The sequence below is a fragment of the Stegodyphus dumicola genome, chromosome 1, assembly GCF_044657685.1.
Source record: "Stegodyphus dumicola isolate Sdum_Otavi_A_Nest chromosome 1, ASM4465768v1".
Classification (NCBI taxonomy): Eukaryota; Metazoa; Arthropoda; class Arachnida; order Araneae; family Eresidae; genus Stegodyphus; species Stegodyphus dumicola.
The window spans coordinates 52259531-52280585 of NC_140768.1; the positions used below are offsets into that span (position 1 = coordinate 52259531).

General features: G+C 32.3%; 1 protein-coding gene across 2 annotated transcripts in view; it reads right to left on the reverse strand.

Annotated features, from left to right (window-relative positions):
• The window catches only part of LOC118199287 (uncharacterized), a 122458-nt gene that overhangs the window by 60374 nt on the left and 41029 nt on the right, over positions 1-21055 (reverse strand). For both annotated transcript variants that reach the window (XM_085814399.1, XM_085814403.1), the window contains 3 exons: positions 15860-15960; positions 14598-14765; positions 11152-11342 (listed from right to left, as the gene is read on the reverse strand). In XM_085814399.1, coding sequence (XP_085670525.1) covers positions 11152-11342; positions 14598-14765; positions 15860-15960 — 460 coding nt within the window. The remainder of the gene's footprint in view (positions 1-11151; positions 11343-14597; positions 14766-15859; positions 15961-21055) is intronic.

Genomic DNA, 21055 nt, shown 5'->3' on the forward strand with positions numbered 1-21055 from the left:
ACTGACAGTATCTAACATTTACAGCATGTTCTTAATTAACAAGCCTCTGTACGACTGCACTTTGGGCCAGATGCATAAATAAGCAGTTAAACTAAAACAGCAATCACAGGTTATAAACCATATTTTTTAAAATATGTATTTTGCACATGAATATTTGTTATATATTTATGCATTTAGTAAGTAAAAATAATAATTTAAGCTTTTTTTCTATTTTACTATGAAGCAAAACAACACCATTGATAATTTTTTATCTAACTGTATTGCCCTCTCCTTCAAAACTACCACATACTGAGATACCGTTCTTTGTCAATCATCCATTATTCCATAATGCATCTACAATAACTTTTGTTCTTAAATCCTTCAAAAAAGAACTAAATTGAGAATATTTTCCAAATATATATATATATATTTACTTATAAAAGTCCTGAAAAGATATCAGGTTTCATAACTAACCACTCACTGAATTCGCTTGCTAGCCTTGAATTCATTACATACATAATGTACAAGTTCTTGGATTATCAATATGCTCTTTCCAATAATATAATTTTAACATATAATTTGCCTCATTTTTGAATGCTCAAATTCATCATTTCATATTAACGTAGTTTTTAAAAAAATAACACACACATGAAAAAAAAATATATATATATATAGAAGTATTTGGACACCTGTGTTAAAAAAGAAACACAAAATTTATTCATATTCAATAGTTGGTAGAGCCTCCACGAGTGCAAGTTACAGCCTCAAACCTCCAATGCATGCTTTCCACAAGTCTTTGTATAATGGCTATTGGTATTTAGAGAAGGCAAGTAAGTTCCTTCACCAATGTTGGACAGTTGTTGCACCCCTTAATTCAGAGATCCAATTCATCCTACAGGTTCTCAATACGGTTCAGGTCAGGGCTTTGGGAGGCAACCTACTTGGTTAGACCCACTGAAACCATACCAATCCATGGCGGATCTTGCAATATGACAACTGGCAGTGTCATCCTGAAAGTAACATAGGTCCAAGCCATAAAATGGGAAGACAGTGTGATCCAAAATAGTGCAGTACGTGTTGGTGTTGAGCTTACTATGAATTAGGACCAATGGTTACACTCCATAGCAGCTGAACCTCCTCAGACCATAGTTCAACCTCTGCTGAACTTTACTTTGGGCACAATGCATTCTGGCAGAATTCATTCTCCAGGCAGATGCCAGAACCAGACCCTGCCATCTGAATGATAGAGGGCCAATCTTGATTCATTGCTCCACAGAACCCATTTTTAGTAGTTCTTCGACGACTTAAACGTGATATCGACTACTATAAACGCGATTTTGGAGCTGTCTTGAATAATACCAGCCAATAAAATGTGTTTTAATCTACAGTCCACCGTCGATATGCTTTGCACTACATTAAAACAGCTGTGTGGTTGAACTTTGAAATACAGAATACACTGAACAAAATTACAAAATAGCAAATGCAAATAGGCTTATGGGCAACAGTACAACCAAGAAGGCCAAGCAGATGTGCTTCCTTATGGGTGGTATTCATCAAAACAAATCTACCAGATGCCTGTTGAAATCCCTGCAGAATGTGGGCCATCGGTTGGGTGCAATTCTTTAGAATTTCTCTGGACAGCACTTGTTGGTCTCTGTCTCCCAATTTTAAGGGTCTACCAAACTGGGGCACAATCCAACAATTAATGCTCAATTTCAACTTCTGGAATCACATTAGCCACTGTCAATTTTGAGTAATTCACTTGCTAGACATACTCCTTAAGGAACAGCCATTTCTGTGATGCTCAACAATTACAAATTTCTCAAAATCAGATAACTCTGTACTTCATAGAATCTTGCATGCAATTACTACCAAAGCTGTTTCCTACATGATATTTAACAGTAGATGTTGTGGCATATATCAGGATCGCAGATTTGACATTTGCATGGGTTTAAAATATTTATTGGTAGACAGTATATATATATATATATATATATATATATATACACACACACACACGCACTGATTTAATGGCTATGACATTAAAAGCTTAGATTATAACTACTACTAACTGAAGCATGAGTGTATTTAAGTATGCACTATTCAAAGTGGCAATGAAAATCTAATTCATACAAATGACCGGCTATAACAGAAAACAATTACAGCAAGACCAGATAAGGGAAAACCTGTATTTAGTGCTAATGTCACATGAAAGCTTTGCATGTAAAAGGTAACACTGTCTCTTAAAATGCATAAAATATGCTTTTTAACTGGAAATAATATTGTTACGATATGTACAGGTATGGTAAGATAGCTTCCCCGCAAAGCATGTTTAAGGGTTACCAGAAAATGGCAAGGGAAGGCAGGGTTGCCACATTTGGCGAGAAATTGCTCATTTAGTGACATTCGGCAACAAAATTGGCAATATGCCATAGACGGATAGAGAACCTTCTGGAATGAATTCTTACCGGTTTAACCCAGAATGTTCTCGAGCACAAGCCAAAAGCTATGTAAACCCTGCTGATGCGCCGAAAGTTACTTGGTGCCTCATTAGCGAGTTGATAGCCAGTCACTGAGCAAGTGTCTCGAAGTCTAGTCCTGAGTTAGTTGTCAAGTGCATCAGTGCATCAAGAGAGTCTTTAATGTATTGTGAGATAGTGCATCGTCGAGTTTTGTCTTGGAGTGTGCTAAGCTCCGGGAACGACTGAACTGAGTCGAGAGCCGAACCCTTTTGTATTGTCGACTGCACTGTGAGTTGTAGAGTCTCAAGAGTATGTATTCCGAGAACAACCAAGCAGAGTGGTGAGCTGTAATTTGATGCTTTGCTGTGAAACTGTCTTCACCGTTATAGCCTAATTACCTGAAGGCTGTGTCACTGATTGTTACAGCGTGTCTATAGTAGTTCTTTAATAACTGTAAAAGTGATATCGACTACTATAAATGTGATTTTAGAGCTGTTTGAATAATACCAGCCAATAAAATGTGTTTTGATAATTCATCAAGTAATGTCATCCTTGTTCACTCCAAATCCACATAAACCCGTATATATGAACGTGAAACGAAAAAAATAATGTAACAACTGGTGTCATGAGTGGGGTTTGCGAGTTAATACCAGTGACCTGCCTGCAGAGGAAAGCCATGGTGGAAGAAACAAAGACTTTGATGGACTTCTTAGCCGAGATGAGGGCTGAGATGAAAGCCGGACAGGAAGAGATAAGAGCTGAAATGTAAGCCGAACTGAAAGAGATGAAAGCCAGACAAGAGGAGATAAAGGCTGAGATCAAGAGCAAAATAAAAGCCATACAAGAAAAGATGCAAGAGAAATTCGAACAGATGGAAGTGGAGCAAGATAAGATTAAAAGCGAGATCATAAAGCTTAGAGAGAATACTGGAGCAAAAATAGCAGCTGTGGAAGAACGATTGGAAGAAAAATTGAGAAAATTCCAGAAAGACATAGATGTTTCAAAAGAAAACCGGACTGACCTCAAGAACGAAACTGAAGATTTCAAGGTTTCCCCAGTTTATTCTCATACGGTAATCAAACTAAGCACATAGGATGGGAAATCATCATGGAGTATATATAAGACCCAGTTTTCGATTGTGGAAAATAACAAATGGAACTCCCACATGAAAGCTTCACTGTTGACTGCATCACTCCGTGGAGATGCTGCAGACATCTTAAGGATCCTCTCCGAAGACCAGATTTCAAACTTCAACGGCCTTTCGAATGCGATGGAAATGAGATTCGAGAAAACATGCGCAAAGGACTGTAGGCATCCGCAGTTGAAAACTCACCAGCAGAAAATCACAGAAAGCCTTCAAGAACTGGTGACTGACATCGAGAGGCTGGCGCATCAAGCATACCCAAACTGTCCACCTGATGTCTGCAAAAATCTGGCTACTGAATTTCAAAAATCTCAAAGGACAAATAGCCAGATGGATTCAAAGACTCCAGGAATATGACTTTGAGATAAAACATCGTAAAGGCTCCTCCCATGGAAATGTGGATGCTTTATCTAGGAAGTTTTGTCTTGCAATAGGCGAGGCTAAGTACAGGTAGGTGAATTCGAGTATTCGACAAGTAACATCTTCAACACCAACTGACCCAGATCCATGGAGTGATGGAAAAGTTAGAGAAAACCAATTAGCGGATCCTGACATTAAACCAATAATAGAACTAAAGGAATCATCCAGTACAAAACCCAAGTGGCAGGACATTTCCATTTTCAGTCCTACAACTAAAAGGTACTGGGCTCTCTGGGATTCACTCCACTTCCAAAATGGAGTCTTATACAGTCAAAAGTCGTTAATTCGGACAACCATAATCCGGAATGATCTATAATCCGGACCTCAAAGCTAAAATCTTTCTGTGCATGCGCCGCGTTAACGCATGCGCATGGGCGTTTACGCATGGGCGCAAGACCTTTGCGACTGCGCATATGCATCTGCGCAAGCGCAGAATACGTTTTCGCATGCGCATTTAATGTATAACGGACGGTATAAGCTAAAATTATCTAATTATCTATTTCAGTTAATGTTGATGATTGCATTGTTCCTTAATCTTCGAATTCGATCCGGCTTATTATTTTTTGCAGACTGTAAGAGCAATTTTATAAAAGTAAGCTTGAACTTTCGATTATGTCAAATAGAATTTCCGATGCTGGAGCTCCCAAAGGATCTACAAAACGAAAGTATGTTTCGATGTCCATCAATCAAAAAGTGGAATTGCTACAAAAAAATGGATAAAAGCATATCCTTTGTTTATCTAACCGTTCCGAAATCTGTTTATCAATTTCACGCTGCTCTGCGCTGGGGGCGAACATCGTGGCACGCAATGAACTGGAAGTTGATCTGTCAGCACTATCGTTATCTTCAGAGCAGATGTTTTTATTTTATTTGGCTTATAATTCCTTACTAAATGTAGTATTTCATTTCAATATACTCAGTCTTTGATATGATTTAAATCAAATTCCTCATCATTATAAATATCACGATTACAAATCAAATAGTTTTCTGGTTGCAATTTTCTAATTTCGGCTATGCATAATGTATGCTTTACGCATGCGTGCATTGAAAGAAATGTTTAATAAAGTAAACAAATAAATATTAAGCTTCTTTTTTTTTGTAAATTTTGATATACTTTAGATCATAATTGCTCATTATTTTATAAATTACGGTTTCATATTTTTAATTTTATAATTTCTGCATGCCATCTTACCAGATTTAAACTGATGATCTATAATCCGTAAAAATCGATAATCCGGAATCGCCGAAGTCCCGACGAGTCCGGATTAAAGACTTTTGACTGTATCAACTATGGGAAAACAATGATGGAACTAATAAGAGATGGCAGCTGCTGCTTCCTTGAAACCGAATACCTGATGTTCCGAAGGAAATACACAGCAGCTCAACAGGAGGGCATTTGGGCTATATGAAGACACTAAACAAAATCCAAGAGCGCTTCTGTGATGCTTACGCAGCCAGGAAAGGACTGAAGAGACGTAGCCAAGGAAGGCTGCAGCGATACAATGTAGGAGCGCCTTTCGAGCAAATTGCCCTCGACATACTTCGATCTTTTCCACGGACCACAGATGGCAACAAATACATCTTCATTGTCATGGATTACTTTATGAAGTGGCCCGAAGCTTACCCAGTTCCAGATCAAGAGGCTGTCACGACAGCTGAAGTTCTGTTACAGAATTGGATATCCAGATTTGGGACTCCCCTCCAGATTCATTCCGACCAAGGCAGAAACTTCACTTTGTGTTCAAGGGACTCTGCGACTTGTTGGAAATCAAGAAAGCGCAAATGACCCCATTACATCCACAGTCTGATGGTATGGGGTATGGTGGAGAGGTTTAACTGTACGATCCTGTACCACCTCTCACTCATGGTTTCCAAGAACCAAGAAGACTGGGATTGCAAGCTGCCCCCGTTCCTGTTTGCTTACCGTAGTGACATCCACAAAAGCACTGGCTATTCTCCATCACAGATGGTCTTTGCTTGTGATCTCCATCTGCCAAGTGACCTGCTCTATGGCCACCTCCAAATGTAAGTTCCTCGCCTGAGGATTATGTGCAAGAACACAGGGCCCGGTCGGAAACAGTGCACAGGTTTGCTCGAGAGTGGATCAACATCTTGATGGAGAGGACGAAGAAGAGATACGACGCAAGAGCCAGGAACATCAATTCCAGGAAAATGACAAGGTGTGGCTGTGGAATCCAAGTTGTCGTAAGGGTGTTTCTCTCAAACTGCAGTCTCATTGGGAGGGTCCCTATACAGTCCTCAACAGACTGAACGACGTCGTGAAATGGATCCCTAAGTCCTCCAATTCCAAACAAAAGATCATTCATTATGACTGATTAGCCCCCTACTATGGCTATAGTACTTAGTGCTTCTCATTCTGAGAGGTACCCATGATTCTTGCGCATGAGTTTTCTTACCTAGCTTCTGTGTAAAGTTTGTGTGTAGTGTAAATGTTTGTTTCTTTAGTTATGTTATTTGTTTGGTCTATTGCCTTTTGTTTGTATCGAATTATGCTTCTGACCAAGGATTGCACTGCCTGGGATGTACAGTCCTTGGGAGGGGGCAGTGTCACGAAATGTACAAGTACGGTAAGATAGCTTCCCCACAAAGCAGGGTTGGCAGAAAATGGCAAGGGAAGGTAGGGTTGCCATGTTTAGTGAGTACACCGCGAGTTGTAGTGTGGAGAGTCTCGAGAGTACGTAGAGTTCCGAGAACAACCAAGCAGAGTCGAAAGCTGTATTCTGGTGCTTTGCTGTGAAGCTGTCTTCACCGTTATAGCCTGATTGCCTGAAAGCTGCATTACTGATTGTTACAGCGTGTCTATATTAGTTCTTAGACGACTGTAAATGTGATATCAACTACTGTAAACGCGATTTTGGAGCTGTCCTGAATAATAACAGCAAATAAAGTGTGTTTTGATACTTCATCAAATAGTGTCGTCGTTATTGACTCCAAATCTGCACAAACCCTGTACGTACGAACGTGAAATGAAGAAAAATAATGTAGCAATATTAAACAACTGAAATTAACACTTGATAAAGTTTATGCTTTTAGTAACTTTCCTAAATTAACATTAAAAACTAAATATTCACAAAATACTTAACAGAAATACAGTATAGCAAAATGAAAATAGGTTCAAAATTGATTTCATCTTCTTTCAAAAAATCAAGACAGCTAAATCTATCTTTAAATATCTTATTTAAATCATCCAGGAAGTATAGACATTTATTTTAAGTGGTATTATCACAATGAATATTTTTCTAGGAAGTAAGTTTATATTTTTGTATGTTTTGTATGCGACAAAATTCAAGCTAAGTTTAAAAACACATGAGCCTTGCTTTATACAATGAAAACATTTATTTTCAGTCATGTCTGTTTCAACATAATTCTGCAAAGCTGTCTTCCTTAAATGCTGCAATGGATGGAAAATGAATTTTCTGAGTAAAAATAACATAATCTGTAACTCTCATGCAAGCAGAAGCAAAGTGTTGTACACAAATTAATATTTGTTGTAAACACACATGTGGACCATATTAATGAAAAAAAAATTAAGGCCCTATCAGCAAACGAAACTGAATAAATTAAAGCAATTATATATATCCGAAAACTTCACTTTTATAATAGCATTCTAAGAATAAAATTAATCTGTAAGTAGGCTACATTATTATTATTAAACATAATCTAATATGTACCTATAAAATAATTTTGAGAATAAAAAATTTATCAGATAATTAGGATTAAATTACACATTTCCTCCAAAATTTACACTTATAATATTTAAGTTTTATAAATAATTAATTTTTATGTTAATTTTTTCTTCATGTAATCTCTCAATCCAGAGGTTTATGCAAATTTTATGTCAAACAGCATAGGTTAAAATGAGAAAATAATCTCATAACCAACACGAACAGAAGCTTGGCTCTACCACCACTGCTGCTTGCTTGGAGAGATACACTGATCAGGACAGACATGAATGCCTGACACTGGAAAGATTGGTATGTACTAAAAGTTAGTTACACTTTCTCTGTCTGATCCAGTTTGTGCAGATCAGTCTTTGTGCAGAGTTGCTAGAGTTATAATCCAATCAATATACAGTATTTAATATAAAGTTCCAATAAGCCAATGAAGCACCAAAGTTGGTAAATTGTTTTATTCTATGTATCATTAACTACGAGGAATAAAGGTTTACGATAATTTTTACATTTTTGTGTTCTTTCTTAACCCTCTGACTGCTCAATTTGTGGACCGAAATCGCTTCAAAAATTTTTTTTTTTTTTTTTTTCTTTTTTTTTTTCCCAAATTTGAAATCTATATATATTGGAGAATTGAAATACATTTTTTCCTTCTAGAAAAGAAAAATACATTTTTTCTTTCTAGAAAATATTTTTTATATAGATTTTTAGCATGAGAAACTAAGTTGCCAGAAATACCAATTTTTAAATGTTATCACCAAAAAAAATTTTTTTAAATAAATTTCAGTCGAATTACAGTTAATTTCTATTTATTGCATAATATAAAAGGTATAATTATAAAATTTAATAAAATATAAAGCACTGAGGAAAAAATACATTAAAAATGCAGTTTAGTATGATAGAGTTCAAAACGGGGTTCAAGGCAAAGTCCAACTTCACAGTTTTTGCACGAGATTCAATAAATCTAATTAATAAACAATTTAATTATTAATCTAATCAAAAATATAATTAATAATGCAATAATTTAATTAAATAATTAATATAATCGCTGAATGTTTTCGAGCAGCCATTTCTGTAAGAAAAAAGCGGCAAAATGTCGTGTTTGAGCGGTAATACCACGTGCCTTCAAACGCCCCAATTTAGCGGATAACTAACGATATTTGTTGTCTAAAACGTGAACTAAACGTCTAATACTGTATATAATTTATTTCTGTGGTCAAATGGGGAAAAAACGGGATGCGCTCATCAATAAAGGAAGAAAAACATATGCCCACGGAAATTGCGGGATGAGCAGATTTTGCTACATTTGAGTTGCCCGTGGAAATCGTGGGATAAGCAGCCAGAGGGTTAATCTGTCCACAGTAAGGATTAAAGAAAGACAATAACTAATCTTATCACATAGAAATAACTTCTAAAGTTTAGCAATTAGTTACAAGTAATTATATACATAGTTAGATACACTAAGTCATTATAGATTTACATGGTCACAATTTATTTTTTAATTTTAAAAAAAAATGTAAAAAAGCACTATTCAAACCATAATATAAGAACATATTACAGTTAAAAATACAGAATTATTCATGTAATTTATCATATTGATTTTAAAACAATATTACGATAATTACACGCACAAAAAAAGCTACAAAACATGCATGTTTCATAGCAACAACACACAACAAAATATGCATCTTTTTTAAACTGATTCAATGATCTGAACGATTTTCAAGAAGCTGATTTACATCAATTTTTTTTCTCTTTCAATAAACAAACCAATGTTCCCACCAGTGTCTGTTTCATTCCCTAATTTTAACAATATACCTTTAAATAACTTTTTTTTTTTTCTGTAATCGAAATCTTTTTCAAGTCTGCTCTACATTTTAGAGCTTCAGATTTAACTAAAGATTTATGTTATTCTACAGAACTGCATGTATTTAGAATGTACAGAAGATGCTGATTTTATTATAATAATATGAGTATTGAGAATAAATATGAAAAGACACAGGATCAGATCTTTTAAATTGTAAATTTTTAATTTCTTTATTAACAGAAAAATTCCTTTCTGCAGATGCCTCCCCATGTCACAAAACTAGAGCTATTTTTGCAATTTTCCATGCTTGTGTCTAAAGAAAAGATGAGAAGAAAAAGGAGATAAAAATGTTAAGAGAAAGACTTTAGTCTGTTAGTCACTGTTAAAATTTTTCCATAAAATAAAATTAAAAAAATCATCACAAATTTCCTATAACACTTATTCATTACATGTTTTTACCATGAAAGCATCTTTCATTTGGTCACATTTTTCTGGAATAATAGGTGTATAAATCTAGCTTTCAAATACTTCTAAACTTTCATAGCTGCAAGGTCTAAAAATTATTTCTGGCAACTCTGTAAAAGCAGAGAGCCAGAAGATTTTTTGAATAAAAAATTCAGAAAAGTGAATTTTTAAAGAAAACTGAATTACACAATTGAATAGGATACACATTTCAAAGATACACCTCTTAATATTCTGAAACAACTATATGGGGGGAAGCTCTAATAAAGAAATATAAAAGAAGAAAAATGAAATTAATTTTAAAGCAACTAAAGTAGCTTTTTCATTTTTATTTAAAAGTGCTTTGAAAACTGTGTTTTGTATCATTTATAATCCTGTTTATTTCTCAGCAACAAAATATTCCTGATACCAAAACATCAAAACAGAAAGTTTAAACAGAAACCTAAGTCACCAAAACAGAAAGTGATGTCATTTTAAAATATGACATGGGAAAATAAAAAAGTTTTATTTCTGTTATAATTTTAATACATTATCATTATTTTAATGATATTTATCGATTTTATTATGTTTGTAAAAAGAAAAGACATTGAGAAATTTGCAAATATTTGCATAAAAAATCATGTATACGAATTGATCTTGAAATTACCGAAATGTTGATAAAACACCAAATTTAATACCACATAGTATAAAAGAAATCGTATCTCAAAAAGGGACAGAATGTTTCTGATTAACATTTTATGAACTCTTCATTCTCAAAAAACAAATAGTTTGGAAATGTTAGTATTTCAACTAAGGCAAGGCCTTGTGCCCAATTAAGAAGTTGGGAAGAATTCAAATAACTCATCAAATATATATTTGTCAATGACCCAAAATATATTCCTCCAAAATGTTAAATTCACACTCAGAATGGCAGTGAAAAACAGACAGAAACATCAAATGAGTTAAATAACAGACCTTTTCTGATTTGGACCAAAATTAAGGACTTCATTCCAAAGACCAAAAAGCATTTCCAAGAAAAGCCAAGGACTTTTATGTACTTTTAAGGACCATACATGAAAAGGTCATGAATAGAAAACTTAATAAAATACTAAAATTACTCATTACATTTATTAAATTTTTGAATTACAAACATGTAAAACAATTCACAAAAAATTTTAAATCATACGTAAAAAGTTCAACACTTACACTGTAATTTATCTGATGCACTAGGTGGAATAACAATGACTGGACGTTCAGGAGTTGGTGGGGGCCAAGGAATTTCTAGTGATGGCTTACGGACTAGTTGGCTGATATTTGGACGTGTTATAGGAGTATCACGTTTTGAGTAACCCATTCCAATTAAACGATTAGAAGCTTCTTGAGCATTATTGTCACAACTATAGCATAAGGTATTTAGAATTAAAAAATATGTATTTTATGTACAAAATAATGAATTAATTTAAAATCTTGTACTGATTACTGTTCAAGCAAAAAATTGATAAAATTAATAAAAATGACATAAAAATAATTATACATGAAAATTTACACACTGATATAAACTAAAGAAGTTAGGCGAAACTAACAGAAAATTAGATTGAAATAAATTAATTTAAACATTTAATTGTTATATTTTTATTATGGAACGACATATCTAGCTCCCGTTTTGACCAAAAGAATTAAGGATAAAGAGTTTAATATTTAGCTAAATTTTTACATAAAAATTAGTCAAACAAGTAATTTTTATTTTTCAGTTATATCAACATTTTTTTTTTTTTTTTTTTTTTTTTTTAAGGTGTGTGTATGCATGCAGAATTTTCTACTTTTCCAAAAATAATGTTTTGCTTTAAACACACATTTATATAAAAATAGAGAGAGAGAGAGAGACAAACTAAAATAATAAAAAACTAAGTTCAGGAAAAAAGGCTGATCAAGGAATCTACCAAAAATGAAAAAACAGTGGTTTTGAATGAACATACAAGCAAAAAATTCAGATACTTATAATTATCAAATACTGTTGTGTGTGTGTGTGTGCTCATAACGGAATGAATACACGCAGAACCGATAAACAGCTTGATAAAACTAAGAGCTGAACTAAGAACTGATGCTCTCTCAGGCCTTACCTAGTTTTCTACCTCCCGCCGAGAAATTTCCATAACCTATCATTTGTTGAAATTACTGGAAGGCATATACAGCTACAGTTACATAGGCAATTAGGCTAATTACAGTACCAGTACCTTCCATTTCTTGAAGTTACTAGAAGGCATATACAGTTACAGTTATAAAGATGAACAGTTGCAGTTACATAGGCATTTAGGCCAATTACATATTCAGGCTAATTGGCTAATTACAGTACCAGTACCTTCCATTTCTTGAAGTTACTAGAAGGCATATACAGTTACAGTTATAAAGATGAACAGTTGCAGTTACATAGGCATTTAGGCCAATTACATACAGGTACCAAACTAAATGGTCACCAAGCCTGATGACATTTCATTATTTCTCACCAAATTTGATGACAAAATTAGTCACTAAAATCATCAGCAGCTTGACGCTATCTTGCCAATTGCATGAGATTACCATTTACCTCAATGTTAAATAGACATGCCTCTGTAATCTTATTTTTCTGGCAAGCTTTGCATTTCTTGAGGCCATTCATGTTTCATCATACTATATTCTGCTACAAGATTTAAAAGGAATCAAAAGAGGCCAATACTGATGTAATCATAGGATAAATTGTGAATAACAAGGTAACATATAAACAGTGAAATCAAGATAAAGTTTTCAGTAAGATAGCTTACAACATTTTTGTAAATGACAATAAAATTAAAAAGAATTATTTCTGTTAACATCAAAGTAAAAGAAGTGTATTTCATAACTTGAATTATTGTATTTCAAACATTATCAAAAAATTTTGATTTATTTATTTGAAAATTTAATTTATTTCTTCATAAAAATCTTGGTTCTAACAGTTTACTCTTCCTTACACCATTTATTTGAACTCTGTTTTTCTAACAATACTAATCGTAAATGATTTCATTAAAGAACAGCCTCTATTTATATTAATTTTAGAACAGTTTGTTCATTTGCTTTCTCCCTTTGTTAATAAATTATTTAATCAACAAGGAAGAATTTTATAGCATTTAACACTAAAGTAATGTTTTAGATAAAACTTTTATTCATTTTGCTTAAAATTTTAAACATTTATTCATTACTTCATTTTTTTCCCCAGCATTGTTTCTAATGGCAAAACTGGCCTACAAGTTTTTCAATATGGTTTATAAAGAGTAACATTCCCTTCATTTTGCAATTTTTTAATTTAGTTTATATTCTCTTCCTTTCCCAATTTTTTTTCTAGTTACAGTTTTAATATTCATTATTAAAACTTTAATTTTATTATACACATATGTATATTGCTAAATAATGAAGACAGCTAAGTAATAAACATCAACTATACATTATTAGTTAATTTACTTATTTAATTGATTGAGCCACAGTTTACAAGAATTATTTATCTAAGCAAAGGGATAACTTCATCATTGACCTCCTTAATAAAAACAAGCTTGGATTCATATTACACATACAAAAACCAGGAAAAATGACTACATAGATAACCTATTCACTGGAATCCAAACCCAATAAAGTTACATAAATCAATTTAAAAAAATTCTGAATTTGGATTTTTATGGTGGATTTATTTATAAAATTTTAATAAAGATAAGCTTTTCTGCCATTTTGATCAATTTATGAAGCTATTTCATTTTCAAGTACTATGATAACTCTCACGCCTAAAAGATACTCAGCTTTTCCTCTGTACTTATTTATTTTTTGTTTATATGTAGGTAATATTACATTTTGGATTTTGCATTTCATAGTATGAACATATAACAATCACACTAAGTTAGCACAAAAGGTGGAATTACACTAAGTTAGTGCAAGAGATGTGTAATGAAGTCAGTTTTTACAACACTAAATGATGGTTAGATGAAGGCAGTCGTTAAAAGAAATCTGAAAGTTAGAAAATTATTATATGATCATTAATTTTTCTCACTACAGTGTATTATAATCAGTTTATTTTGGTAGATATGAATGATGGTTGCTTAATAGGATAGAATGAAAGTCTGGCATCTCTTCAGATAATATCAACACTTTTTTCAGATATTTCCCATGTAAAAAAAAAGGTGCTAGATGATCAAGATAATTTATACTGCAGTTAAAAATGCTAGATTTAACTAATTATCTAATCAAGATAATGTTAGTTTCAAAGAGTAGAATGGAAAAAGAAAGAAAAGTTTAACACTTTACTGAAATTTGAATTCTTTGTCTTTAATTTAACAATTAAAGCTGCCTACTTACATATTGAACATTAGAACTAGTCACTATTTGCTGTGGTGGAATACTGAGATGAAACAGCATTCTCTTATTCAGATTTACTTATATTTTCTGCCATTCGTTTCTTTGTGAGTACTCAGAACATTCATCAAAACTGTTCATTAGCATTTAAATAACGTAATTTATGTTAGCACACAATGAGGGAAAAAAATTACAAAATTTTAATAGATTTTAGAGGGAGTTTTTGTTAGAATACATGGAAAGAATAGAAAAATATATAAAACAGATAAAGAAATGTCAATATTTTCAAATAAATAACATACTTATTGAGTACATCAAACAAAACAGCTTCATCACATTCAGGGAACACAAGTTTTAAATAACGAAGTTTCATTTTTGGAGAACTAGGATGAGGACTCTGGTGACGACTGTTATACCCTCGATTACCTGCTACTAATGCTCCTATAACTTCATGCTCTTGATTGTTATATCTACAAAAAATAAAATCTATGGTTACAAAATCAAAAAACTAACAGACAAATCTGAGTTTGTTACAAAACATACACTGAATAAAAATTATTTTAAACTTAGAATCACATAATACCTCCAAAATACAATGGAAGACCTTTTATGTTTAATAAAACCCCAGATAATATTTGAAACTAATAGCAATATATTTATCTAATATACATAAATACTGTAAATTCTAATTGATTTATTACATTCACATATCACTAGTGTAAAATAAAATAATAATCGAGTGCATATGTGATGCATTATACACTGACAGCACACTTTCTCAAAAATATACTTTAAAACACCCTCATTTTTAGCCTAATCCTTAAAAAATACAGACAACAGAGTAATTAAAAAAACTGCAGTACTTTATAATACAGTGCATTCAAAAAGTAACTATACACTTAGATCAACTTAATTAGATGTTAAAGCAATTTGTGCTCTAAACAAAACAATTAATGTTTTTTGCAAAGGTTGGTAATTTTGCACTACATGCAGTTTGCTTCACAAGTTAGTCAGGTTGGTGATCTTCAGGTGATGTCTGTTTTTTTGCATATGTATTCATCATGTTTGAATGACTGTGACAGTCTTTGCATAAAACTTCAGAATGGTATTAACTTTAAATTAATAAATATTTCTTAATATACCTTCCATGAACATGGTGATTATACACAGACACTGATAGACTAGATTCCCAGACACACTATTCTTTAATCTACACAGTATACAAGCCATAAAACCAATTTGAGAGAGATTTGTAGAAGAAGAAATGCTTAGAGATATATCCAAATGTTCTTTGGAACCACTTCCACGTACTCTGAGGGTAAGTTGATGTTTCATATAATTGTACTCAGGCATAATAGATGTATTTTTGAATGTACCTTTTGAATGCACTATGTTATATACAGGTTTCATGGATGACAGAACAATAAAAATTATGCTTTCAATCAAAGAACTGCATAAGCAATGAAACATTAATTATGCAGTTACCCTTTGTATTTCACTATCAATGTTTTTGTATTATATATATAACAGAACAAAAAGGATGAAAAAAAAAATATTTTCTTACAATCTTTGTAAGCTGCGAATATGCTCTGGATCAGCAGCTGGAAAGAAGTTCCGAAGCTTATGATATAGCGCTTCATCAACTTGGAAAGACTGAAATTCAGGCTAGGAAGGAGAAAAAATGTTAACACATACTTTGTACATAAAATTAAAATATCAAAAGCAAATGAAAATAAATATGAACAATGAATTTTCACTGCACTAAAAGTTGTCTAATCATTTTTTTAAACTTATAGATCAAAATGCTTGATCTGTCTTTATTTAAATCAAGCAGTTTAACATCTGTTTAATTATTAATAAACAGACTGATTTAACAGATCAAGCAGTTTGATTTTAACAGATCTATTTTTGAATCTGTTACAAAGCAGTTGTCTGTCGCAGTTTTTGTGACAAAATACAGTGTGCTCAATCATAGGCAATCAAAATGTTTAAAATACAAAAAATTGGAAGTAACTTAAAAAAATATTGCAAAATAATAAAATTATTTGTAATAAACATATCAGCAATACAGGCATTCTCTAGATCAGGCGTACCCAACCCATAGCCCATTTGAAGACTTTTTGCGGCCCAATTGAAGTTTCTAACTGTCTGTATTATTTTAGACATTTGGACTATAAATGGTTGAATTAAAAAAAAAAAAAAAAAAAAAAAAAACCTTTTTTTAGGCCCCCCACCTCTATTTGTGCAAGTTTTTCCGAAATGATTCTTTTTTCCTTCATTTGACTTCCAAGCAATAAGAAAATAAACATTTGGCCATTGGTCAGGGGAAAAAAATTTTCTTTGTCAAATAGTGTAATAATTACACTGCTGTTCTCCTTTGCTTAATTGCCTTTTGTATTTGAAATAAAAATTTTGAAAACCTAAATCTAAATCAATTTTATGCAGATATTCTGTAACACAAGTATAAAATGTTATGATGTTATGCAGATAGTTGTTATACTACATATCGTCAGACGGCAGCACAAATCAACTGCAAATCAGAACTTTATAGGATAGGAGATATTCTTCTGCAAACAAGTGCAATCTGGTCGACTTTGCACTTTTTTGTGATTGTAATCCAGGTAAAAGGTAAACTGTTTTTACCTTTTACCTGGATTACCAGGATTTTACCTGGATCATATAAGTAATTATCGTATTTATTTTTATTAGATATTTATTCGTCATGGCTGAAAGAAAAATTGAAAAGAAGAAAAGAAAACTTGAAGATGACAATAGACAGTTTCAGAATGAATGGGAAAATTTGTACTTTTTTATTCATGTAAAAGACAATGCTGTATGTTTGATTTGTCATCATTCAATTTCAACTTTAAAATCATACACACTAAAAAGACACTATGAACAAAAACATGGAGATTTTGATAAACTTACTGTTGCCAAATAGAAAGCTCACTTATATTATGACCACTTATCTTATCAATGAAACTGAATGAGAACAAAAACATAGAGATTTTGATAAACTTACTGTTGCTGAATGGAAAGCTAACTTACAATCTTTGAAGAACACTTTGACATCATTTCATAAGCAAACTGCCCAATCAAATGGTATTGCCAGTGATAGCTTTCGAGTATCCCACATTATTGATAAAAATATGCAGCCTTTTACAGACAGTAACTATATCAAAAACTATCTAATTGCCGCAGTTGAAGAAATCTGTCCAGAAAAACTGAATCTCTTTACTCAAATTAGTCTGTCACGTCAAACTGTAGAAAGAAGAATAGAAAACATTTTGAGAGAGATTTGCGCATTGGTTAACACAATTACAACAAGTTTCATATATTTCTCACTGGCTTTGGATGAAATGTCAGATATAAATGATACTGCTTAACTTGCAATTTTTATTAGAGGTATCAATAGTCAAATCAATATTACTGAAGAACTGTTTGAACTTGTGAGTTTGAAAGGTACTAACACTGGAAGAGATACTAAGGATGCTGGTATAAACTGCACGCAAAGTCATCAGATAGATTTGAAAAATTTTATAGGCATTGCAACAGATGTTGCACCCCTTCAATAGTTAGCAAACATGTTGGTGTTGTTACATTAATTTTTGATCACATTAAAGCTTTGGGAAACAGTTCAAATGATTTTGAAATGTTAATTTGTCATTGTTTTTACACCTCAAGAATTCATGTGCACAAGTGTTGAATATGTCTCATCTGATGAAAGTTGTTGTCAAGATAATTAATTCAATTAAATACAATGATTGAAGCATCGTCAATTTCAAGAATATCTTAGGGAGCTGGAATCTGAATATGGCGATCTCATTTATTACACCAAAATCCAGTGGTTAAGTCGCAGAAATCTGTCCAGAAAAACTGAATCTCTTTACTCAAATTAGTCTGTCACGTCAAACTGTAGAAAGAAGAATAGAAAACATTTTGAGAGAGATTTGCGCATTGGTTAACACAATTACAACAAGTTTCATATATTTCTCACTGGCTTTGGATGAAATGTCAGATATAAATGATACTGCTTAACTTTCAATTTTTATTAGAGGTATCGATAGTCAAATCAATATTACTGAAGAACTGTTTGAACTTGTGAGTTTGAAAGGTACTAACACTGGAAGAGATACTAAGGATGCTGGTATAAACTGCACGCAAAGTCATCAGATAGATTTGAAAAATTTTATAGGCATTGCAACAGATGTTGCACCCCTTCAATAGTTAGCAAACATGTTGGTGTTGTTACATTAATTTTTGATCACATTAAAGCTTTGGGAAACAGTTCAAATGATTTTGAAATGTTAATTTGTCATTGTTTTTACACCTCAAGAATTCATGTGCACAAGTGTTGAATATGTCTCATGTGATGAAAGTTGTTGTCAAGATAATTAATTCAATTAAATACAATCATTGAAGCATCGTCAATTTCAAGAATATCTTAGGGAGCTGGAATCTGAATATGGCAATCTCATTTATTACACCAAAATCCAGTGGTTAAGTCGCAGAAACTGCTTATTGCGTTTTGGAAATTAGGGAAGAAATTGAAACTTTCATGAACAATAATGCTCATAATATAAGTGAACTTTTGGATGATCAATGGCTTCTAGATTTGTGTTTTCTAACAGATATAACAATGAAACTGAATGAGCTAAACCAGAAGTTACAAGGTGAAAATAAGTTGATTACCGACTGTTATCAAGATATAAAATTCTTTGTAGCAAAGCTTCAGCTTTATAATAATTAATTGCAGTCAAACAATATGATTCATTTCCCACTGTTAAATGACTATAACAGTGACCATAAAAACTTCTTGAAATATTCTACAGAAATCAGAAAATTACTTGAAGAATTCAACACCAGATTCTCCTACATACAAAAGTTTGAGGAAATGTTTACAGTATTTTTAGCTCCATTTAATGTAGATGTGGAATCAGCACCTCCAAATTTACAAATGGAGCTAATAGAATTACAATAATGCATCGAGCTAAAAAGCCTGCGTGAAGGGAATATGATTGAATATTGTAAAAAATATATCCTCAATGATAAATTTCAAAATTTAAAATGATTGGCATTGGAATCTGAAACTACTTACCTATCAGCATCTGGAACTACTTATCGCTGCGAGTCATTTTCTTCCAAATTAAACCTGGTAAAAACAAAGTATCGCAGCGGGTTGCTCGATGAAAACATGACCAATCAACTATGATGCGCACCGACTAAATTATTCATTAATATTAAAAAAATCTCAAGTAAAATACAAAAACAAGTGTCACATTAATTGTAAGGTAATAAAATATTTTGAATGTTGTACAATAATAAAATATTTTGAATGTTGTGTGATAATAAAATATTTTGAATAATTTGTTGTTTTATTTTGATATGTGTGGCCCACCTCAGTTTACTAAATTTTTACTTGGCCCACCAACTGATTTGGGTTAGGCACCCGTGCTCTAGATATATGTACCTATAATGATGTGCAGTCAACTCCTGCTTAACTGAGTTATGAATTAATCACATCTTGTCTGAAAAAAGTTAAGCTTGTTCATTGCTAAATGATACTAAAATTATTATAGCAAATCATCAGAGTAAAGCAAAATTTCTCTAAGAAATGCAAAAAGGAGAGTAATGTGTGAGAAAATAGCAATGATGATATCACAATATTTAGGAATTGTTTTCATTCACAACAGTATGTAATTTTGCTATGCAGTTATGTATACTTTGGAATACAAAAAAAAATTATTACATCAACCACTGAAAATAAATTACTAAATTATAAAAATACTTTATGCATAAACTATTAATCTTCTGTTCCACAACAACTCCTATCAAAATAAAAAAACTAAAATAAAGAAGAATAAAAGACTAAAATATGGTTTCTCTATTTCAAAGTGTGTTTTTATTTTGAATGCTAACTCAATTCATGCATTTTCCAAACATATTAAAAAATACAGTTAAACTGCTAATAGCATTTTTACTTAACCCCTTAACTGCCGTGGAAAATGTACAAGATTCATTTCCCAATGCCACGGTTTTTGATGTATTAAGGGGAAATTCGTTTTACTTTCTAAAAACTGTTTACTTTCACAAAATAAAGAATAATAAAAGAAAAAAATGAATGCACAAAACTTAATGTTTTTGCAAGGTGTTGGTTCATATACTCATCTACAAAACGGTTAGTTTTAGTAACAATATGAAGCCCAAGCAGTTCATCAAACAATAATTCAAAAAAGATATATGGGTTGAAACATCCGTTATATCTTTCTTTATTCCTGGAACCTACTACAAAAAGTAAACAAAAACAAAGAACACAGAATTTTTTTACTCAAACTACACCAGCCAATACCGCGCAGTCATTACACTTTCACAGCAAACATCTCCCTCTCCAATTCCCCACTTTTTGAAATAGTATCCTCCTTCCCATACTTTCTTTGTCAAGGTCATTGTGGTGTTGCATTCCAAAGCTTTGCGAATAATTTTACGGGTAGCAGCGCAAAGCAAATGATAGTATTTTGGAAGGGTATATATATATATATATGCCCATGGCAGTTAAGGGGTTAATTATAATATGAACTATTCCTCTTTAGTGTGCTTTTTTGCTTTACCTGCTCCCAGATTAACTGTAATTTGGGATTAATTATGGACAATACACCTGGTATGTATTACCCTGGTTTATTGAGAGTTTAGCATATATTAAAAAAAACTATATATTAAAAGATAATGTTACAAGAATCATTTTAAATCCATTATTCAAAGA